Source organism: Quercus lobata, chromosome 4 (assembly GCF_001633185.2).
Source record: "Quercus lobata isolate SW786 chromosome 4, ValleyOak3.0 Primary Assembly, whole genome shotgun sequence".
In the NCBI taxonomy this organism is placed as follows: Eukaryota; Viridiplantae; Streptophyta; class Magnoliopsida; order Fagales; family Fagaceae; genus Quercus; species Quercus lobata.
In genome coordinates, this window is record NC_044907.1 from 3,398,139 (window position 1) to 3,406,562 (window position 8,424).

At 33.5% G+C, this 8,424-nt stretch overlaps 1 protein-coding gene across 2 annotated transcripts; it reads right to left on the reverse strand.

The window, feature by feature from the left end:
* Positions 1-334: 334 nt before the first annotated feature.
* Positions 335-7,686, reverse strand: LOC115984317 (beta-glucosidase 17-like). 2 transcript variants are annotated; one of them, XM_031107313.1, is made up of 14 exons: positions 7,587-7,686; positions 7,327-7,495; positions 7,058-7,127; positions 4,159-4,217; positions 3,958-4,033; positions 3,669-3,746; positions 3,502-3,589; positions 3,159-3,411; positions 2,895-3,010; positions 2,270-2,487; positions 1,830-1,861; positions 1,619-1,721; positions 1,421-1,529; positions 335-735 (listed from the first exon to the last, which is right to left on the reverse strand). In XM_031107313.1, the coding sequence occupies exons 2-14, from the start codon at positions 7,456-7,458 to the stop codon at positions 525-527; spliced, it is 1,545 nt and encodes a 514-aa protein (XP_030963173.1). In that variant the 5' UTR covers positions 7,459-7,495; positions 7,587-7,686; the 3' UTR covers positions 335-524. The 2 variants fall into 2 exon arrangements, with proteins under 2 accessions (XP_030963173.1, XP_030963174.1); XM_031107314.1 differs by having other exon boundaries at positions 7,583-7,662.
* Between the last annotated feature and the right edge of the window lie 738 nt (positions 7,687-8,424).

Genomic DNA, 8,424 nt, shown 5'->3' on the forward strand with positions numbered 1-8,424 from the left:
CCTTGCAATAAAAACTATAAATATTTCATGTAAGTCTGGTAGTGGTGGTGGTGGCGGCAGTGGCAATAATGAAGGGGGTGCATGGTGGTGGTGCGGCGGTGGCAATAAAGACAATAGTGATGACAATGGTGGTGACGGTGGTGGAGCAGTAGCGATGGTGTTAGTGGTATAAAGGAATGAAGGGAGTGAGAGCATAAGGGAATGATGAAAAACACTTTCTACTTTCTAAAAGTGGAAAACGCTTCTTTTGTTGTTGATTGCAGAAAACATTTTTCATTAACTTTTGTTTTTTGTTGTGTCAAACAAAAAAGTAATAGGATTCAAAACTCCACACATTAAAAAGTACTAGTAATTCTAAACAAATCTGATCAAACGTTTGGTATTTATCAACGTACCAAATTAAAGCTATTTGATCATCACTTCTACAAGACCATCACTATTATCTTAGTATGAAAAATGGAAGCCACAAGTTCATGTTTATTACAATTACGACACACATAGTGAATCACTCACTTTAAATTTCATCACTGATCAGAGTACAACAATGGAGGCCCTGTAGTGACGTTTTCCTTTTGAAGAAAATCTCTGAACCATAAAGCAGTGGTTTTCATATATCTAGTTAACCCATTTTTGTAATCTACATAATTGATGCCAAGCCGATATGCATAGCCAGATTCCCATTCAAAGTCATCAAGAAATGACCAGACATAGTATCCTTTAACGTTGATTCCAGCCCTGCAGAGAAGCCTTACTTGTTAATATCTTTGACATTGGAACTAAAAGATACTAGAACATTCACATCCCTTTTTTGTAAACTAGCCTAATACAACAAGTTAAAATATTCATCATAAATTATGTTTTTATTTTTTATTGAGAGAGAGAGAGAGAGAAGAAGAAGAAGAAGAAGAAGAAGAACATTGCTCTCTCCAAACTTGTTGAGCACTATAGCATTTTACCAAAAAAAAGAAAAAAAAAAAGAATAATATTAGGGAGTCACATGTTGGACAATAAAAAATGTTTTGAAGAGCAGGTTGCTAATAGCTAGCTATAAGTTTATCCACATCTCTAAGGAAATATGCATAAAAATTGTACATTTCTTATGTGAAAACATATTTTATCCCTTGATGCCAATTTACATTTTCAGTCTTCCTTGTAGTATTATTATTGTTAAATATTGTCAAGGTCTTACCAATGGGCAAAAAGAAAAAAAAAAAAAAATAGTTTTGGATATATGCAGCATCATATTCACAACATGTGAGTGGGACCCACATGTTGTGAGTGTGATACGACATCGACATGCATCCAAAACACTATATATCGTCTCTTTACATGATACATTTATCTTCACAGCAAGTGTTACTACATGAAGAATATTCATGTATTTGTTCAATATTATATGTATGCATGAATCAATACTCACTTGATAACTTTTATGAGACTTGATATATGGAGTTGGTGGTATTTTAACCTCAAGCTATCATTGAGAGCATCTTGAATTGGCAACGAGTTATTATTTACTTCAACTAATCCTGAAAAGAACAAATGCATAAGATTACATCCTATACATGATTAAAATTGTAAGTATACTACTTGTAAAGAGAATATAAGATTGTCTTACCGTTTTCTGTAATTATTATAGGTGGATTGTTGAATTCTTTCTTTACATATAGCAGAAGTTCTTGAATTCCTTTTGGATAGATGTAAAGCCAGCCAGAAGCAGTCTACAAAAGTAATTATTTATGACATTATTTGATCAATAAAATGAGTATAATCACATTCTTTATTTTAGAACATGCCAATGTGAAGGTGTGCTAAGAGAGAGAGATTACCGGTTCACCAATTGGAATTCCATCTTTGTCCGCTGCGTGTGACAACAAATTATGTGAATATATAAGTTAAAATCTTATAATTTTAGGTTAAATTACATATTTGGTCTTCAACATTTCACTTTTGTTACAAAATTGTATTTACACTTCAAAACAAATCACAACAATTTCTATACTTTCAAAATTAGTTCAAAAGGACTATATTTTCATTTGATCAATGGAAAAGAATAACGTGATGAAATAAATTCTAGTCACCTTATAGGCTCTATGCCATCAAAGTGACATTAGTTTCATGAATTCCATTTACTACGTCAAGATTTTCCATCTATCAAATGATGGTAAAGACAACAAAGAGAATTCGTTAACAATCGTCGAAATTTGGGGACCAAATATACAATTTAGCTAAATTTTCCTGCTTAGAAGGTTGTAGTTTTTGAACATACTAGTCAAATCTACATGGCTATCTGTTGAGTAACTTAGATTGACGCTACTAGAGGATGTGGAATCTTCTGCATATCTTGCAGTGTAGTAATTTACTCCGACGAAATCCAGAGACTCTTTTACCATTTTGGATTGTGCTTCAGTGAAGTTGGGTAGTCGATTCCCCACCAAAGCTCGCATGGACTCAGGGTAGTCACCATATGTAATTGGATTAACAAACCTATAAAAAATTAATAATAGTAATATAAATGATGTTGAGTTTGATGAAAATTAAAATAATAGTGATAATAAAGAAGATCATAGGACATTAAAGACACACAAGTGCATTAGAGTTGGACGTGGACCATCAAGAAATTGGTGCTTGCATAATTACTTTTTTTTTGGGGGGGGGGGGGGGGGGTAGGGGGTTATTTTTATCAATTGAGAACACTTTCTATGTTTTACGGTTTTAGGTTTATGCATTAATAATCGTTGTAACTTCTATTGTAGCCATCATAATTAAATTGCAGCAACTATGTGCACATATTCAAGAGTAGTAGGTAATTACTGTTGGTAATTATTTTCATGGCAAAAAGTGTTTCTTCGATGGAAAGAGCGCTAGCAGAAAATTGTAGTCATTGTACTTACCATCCAAATGCAAAATCAAGAGCTCTAGAGGCAGCGTTGCTGCTAGAAACTGTTGGGTACTTGGGCACCATCCAATAGGTTGATAGTGAAATACCGATCTCCCCCATTTGAGAAGCCTATAAAATTAAAATTCCCTCTATCATATGCATCCTAGATAACAATAAATATGTAAAACATTTTTATAATCCCATAGACTCTTCGCGTGCATATGTGTGTATACTGTATATCTATGTATAGCTAAACTATCATTATTTAAACACAAACCTGATAGTTCTCCCTATACAATTTTACAGCAGTTGCATGAGAAAGAATGATGTGATGAGCTACCACATAAGGCTCTGTTCCTGAGTTCCCAAAGGCGCAATTTCCTTCATAGCTAGAGCATCGACCAGGTGCCATTCTACCGGTGTCATAACCTTCACTGCTATACGTATTTGGCTCATTAAAAGTTGTCCAATTCTTCACTCTATCACCAAATTCTTTGAAGCAGAAGTCCGCATAGTGGTAAAAGTCATTCCTAATTTATTGGAGGATAAGGATCATTTTTTTTAATTGGATAAGGATCATTTGTACCTTTGATTAATGTTGTTGATTGCATGTAACTTACACAATGTTGGTGCTCAAGAATCCATTGTATTCATCTTCAAGTGCTTGTGGAGTATCAAAATGGAATAAAGTAACCATGGGTTGTATACCTGCTCATTATTGTGGAAATTATGAAGGGAACTTGCCAAAGAATACTGTGTTTGGGATGAAAGGGTAATGAAAGTTTACCATTATATAGGAGCTCATTAATGAGTTCATTGTAGAATTTGACACCTTGTTGGTTCACTCCCCTGCTAAGTTTTCCCTCTATGGACCAAATAAACTTCATTTATATCATAAATATCATTGGCAGTGACAATACAAATAGCAAGAATTCTTAATCCTTTTTTTTTTTTTGGTGTGTATTTTCTTTCTTTCATTCATTTTGTTTGTTTTGGTTTGCATTTGAATGAGATAGTCACACTAATCACCACCATATTAGGTACAATGGTATGGGAAGTATGAAGGATAAACTTACTAGGAAGTACTCTGGACCAAGAGATGGAGAATCTAAAGGAGTCTAAGCCAATTTCTTTCATCAGAGCTATATCCTCCTGAAACAAAGCTAAGTTTTCTTATCAAAATAACCCTCCCCTCCCCCCTCCCCCCAAAAAAAGAGTAAAGATATTCCTCTTTTGCACTGTGTAAGATGCTGAAGATAAAGTGAAGTAAATCATACCTTGAAACGATGATAAAAATCATCAGCTACCTTCCCTGAACTATGGTCCAAAATTTTTTCTGCCATGACCATAAAATATCTCAGAAATCATCATAAGATAGATACGTTGAAAAATTGACATTTATGATTTATATTATAATAAAGTATTAAAAAGTCCCCCCGCACGTGAGAAATTATTATTTACACTGAGAGAACTGTTGATGTGGTCCTTCTTGACCAATAAGATGATATCATCTATGCAAATATATGTGTAAACTTCCTAATCAACACAAGGAATAAAAAAAATAAAAATTACTAGATGATGTCACATTTACATAAATAATAGCATTTTATTGGTTGAAATGACAAAGAAGACCACGTTAGCAGTCTTCCTGATGGACTTAATAATTTCTTCCCTCTAAAGGAGTTAAAAAAATATTTAAAAATGAAATGTATTAACCGCTGGACTATGTGTACTGAATATCAGTGAATTATCGTGGGTTCAAGCAAATATATGAACTCCTGGAATTTAGAAATTCAAAGAAATAATTTTTTATTTTATTTTATATATTGGCTGGTAGACCACACATGGCCATCCTTCCATTATATCTTACATATATCTATGAAATCAAGTATGGAATGTTTTTGTTTTGGTAAACCAAGTATGGAATGTTTACTCACTTAAATTGGGTATCTGTTTCTCTCTTTCTCTTTTTTATAATTTAAAATATTGTATTTTGTATATCTGATTGAGTCTTTCAATTTCAAAATAGTTTGAAAGAAGTGCTTTGAATAATTGAAATTTGACACAAATTTATTATATATAAAAAAAATCTAATAAACTTTTAAAATTGTTTGTTTATACATTCTCAGAGTAGGACAATCTTTCTTTTCACGGAAAGCAATGAAATACATCTATGAAGGAGTTTGGTGAAGAATCTTAGCATCCCAATGTTGGGATATACATGAGTGAGTACAAGTCCCACATTGAGCAAAAGTAAAAGAAATGAATAATCAATTTTTAATTTGGGTCCAAAACTATAGATTTAAGGTTTTGAATGGTAGTGTATAGTAATTCAAATAATATCTATGATTTATGGTTTCAATCAATTGGGGATTTTCATTCTTCTAAGAGTTATTTAAAGCTAGCGTATGTTGTAAACAAATAATTCACATAATCTCTTTGACTTATAGTTAAAGGTTCAACCTTTTAAGGGAGAGAAAAGGGGGGGGGGGGGGGGGGTGGCATTATTCTAAGGATTCAATAATTGAAGTACGTTGACTTATGAGTATATGGGTTCACGTGCACATATGCCCTCAGGTGGATCTGGTTGCTTCTTATTCATTAATCATTAGTCATCAAGTCATAATAGGCCTAATTTAGAATAAAGATAATGTCAACTTAAAAGATATGTATTCAGGATCAAAAAGAGGCAATTGTATTACTATATATTGTTCCAAACTTTTTTATGGATAAGGTTCCAAATTTAGTTGTATAAGAATTTCTAATTTGACTACGTATATATAATTAGAAATAGGTTGGAGTAAGTCTTTTTTTTTCCCCCTAAAAATGGCGGTGAGTCTATTGGCATGGAAAATAATCAAAATATTACCAAATAATTCACACTTTCTCCTCCTTTTTCCATTTTTTTTGTTTTGTTTTGTTGTGTGTGTGTGTTGTTGTTGTTGTTGTTGTCGTCGTCGTCGGATGGCTGAAGTAGGTTCTATATGAAAGAGAACAAAAAATCCGGTGAAAAAATCTGTCTACAGCACCGCTCTTCTAAATATACACCGGATATAAAATTATATCTAATTTCTGTCTCTTTCTTTCCCAAGTCCATCTTTCCTTTCTCTTTTCTCATATCCCATATCTCTGTCTCTATTATAACTCAAAACTCTCTCTATTTTTTGTTTGGTTCCATATCTCAGATACATTTTTTACTCCTTAACTCAAAATTTTGACAAATTGGTGGAGCCCCTTATAACTCATAACTCAAATTTTGGAAACATTCTAAATACTGAACTTAGTTTTCATGACTCTTAACTCAAAAATTTGAGTTTTGAGTTATATAGAAAAACTACTAAAAAACTAAACCAAACAACTTACATTTCAGTGGGGCCCACACTTTTTGAGTTTTGAGTGATAAAAACTGAGTTATGAGTAACCACTCATGCACTCTCCCATAGTTAACTCTCCTCAAACCATTGTTAACTTGCATTGGGCTCTCTCTCCCTCTATGTTTATTATTTTATGTCACAATTGACATATAATATCATCTATTTTATAGGGGGTAGAGTCAGTAAACTCCTCAAGTGTGAGATCTAGTGTGTGTTTGGATCCACTGAAGCTGCTGCGTTTCACGTTTACGTTTCAGGCTTTTTTTTTTTTTTTTTTTTTTTTTGTGATGCTAAAACGCTACTGTTCATCACTGTTATGAACAGTAGCCGCATCTTTTGACCGTGAACAGTGTATATGTGCACTGTTCACGGACTCACAAATTACACTTTTCAGCAACTTTTTCATTAAAAATGGGTCCCACGGTACTATTCACACATTTAAAAATTATTTTGCTACAGTGTTTTCAGTTTTCAGTTTCAGCAAAATAAGTTCTATCCAAACAGACCCCTAGTCTCATATGAGAGAAATGTTGTATGTAATTGTTACATAAGATGCCGTATTTTCTTTTTCTCTATCTCTCGCACTTACAGAGAGAGATAGAATAGGAATGTTAACTTGCATTTGATATTCCTGCTCCTTTAAATTTTGACAGAATTTTGTTTCTACATCTCAAATCTCGATAAGTAGCACAATATTACCTATACTAGAAAATACATTTCAACTTGCTAAAATCATGTGGGCAATGTAATCTTGCAAAGAATTAATGTACCAGAGAAAACATTGATGCAAAGAGAGAGAGACCTGGATGTATCGCAGTGAAAGTATCCCATATGCTAGGTCCTTTCCCATCTTGGTATGCTGCCCCTTCAAGCTATAAAGGGGAGGAAAAAAAATCAAACCGCGAAACATACTTTTTTTTGCAGGAGTAACACCATACCATTGCCATCGTGCTATGCTACCCTTTCATCCTCCATATATATATATATATATATATATATATAGACACACACACAATGTAGGACATACGTATAAATGATAGAGCTAGCACAATACAATTGCTGCATACATACCTGGTAAGCACTTGACCCTGCTCCAAACACAAAACCAGCCGGAAAATCACTCCGGTTGAGACCTTCAATGCAAGCAAAAAAATAGGCCAAGGCCACAAGGTAGAAGAGCAAATGATGATGATGAATTTCCATGTTTGGCTTTTGGTTGCACTGCACTCTCTCCAAATCCCTATATATATTGTAGGGCACGATTAGGTGATGGACCAAATTAATTATTGGAAGTTTGATACACTTATGCTACCAACAATTATGCTACCTACACTTATGCTATCTACCGTATCCACTTTGAAGTTTCCTTTTTAGGTTTGAAATACCATCGAATCAATCATTTTGGGATTTCTTGCTCACTTATTTCTTTGAATTTGGAACCTGAAATAACCAAATATTCACCGACAGTCAACATGTTTAGCTGCAAAATGAACACAAACACACCCAAAAAAAAAAAAAAAAAAAGCCCAGCACCTTACAAAACAAAAGCTCAGCTAATTTTGAAATAGCAAGTCATTTTTGAATAGTTGAAAGTCGTAGAATATTAGTTAGCAAGAATGTAGGATGCATAAAAGTTTCCCCATATCATCGTTTACGTACTTTTCAACGTCTGGTCCAATCCCACATGGAAAGCCCAAGGAAAAAGAATGCGAATTGTGGTTTGTAGGCTAAGATGGTTTTTTCCTACAAATTTCTGGGTTCTATGGGGAAACTTTTGTAAGTGAGCTTGGATTGTTTGTAGTAAAGCCCATGGAAAGTATCATAAACCCAAAAATTTATTAACTGACAAGCCAAGCTGAACTAGGCAAACCAGATTGCTCTATATGACGCAAAATATTTAATCTTCCTAACCTCCCACAAATTTTTTTGCCCAGACGTCTATGAGTGTAATGCTGCATGTATCAGAAACATAATATACTTTTTCCTATAGACAGTAGCATATCGCTTTGAAATAATATTTTCTTTGAGGTTATGATGGGTGTGTTTTGTTTGGTAAAAACTAAAATTTGAAAGGGGGAAAGTTTGTTACCTTAAAACTGTTTTGTCTATTCTATTAGCATCATATTGGAACACAAATTAGCCACATAAATGGGCTAAAATCCTTAAATG

Coding starts and splice junctions, on each gene's coding strand:
- LOC115984317 (XM_031107313.1), bottom strand. CDS start 7,458: ATGGAAATTCATCATCATCATTTGCTCTTCTACCTTGTGGCCTTGGCC. Junction 4,034..4,158: donor ATTTTTATCATCGTTTCAAG/GTATGATTTACT, acceptor GCTTTGTTTCAG/GAGGATATAGCTCTGATGAA. Junction 3,747..3,957: donor TTGGTCCAGAGTACTTCCTA/GTAAGTTTATCC, acceptor TTTGGTCCATAG/AGGGAAAACTTAGCAGGGGA.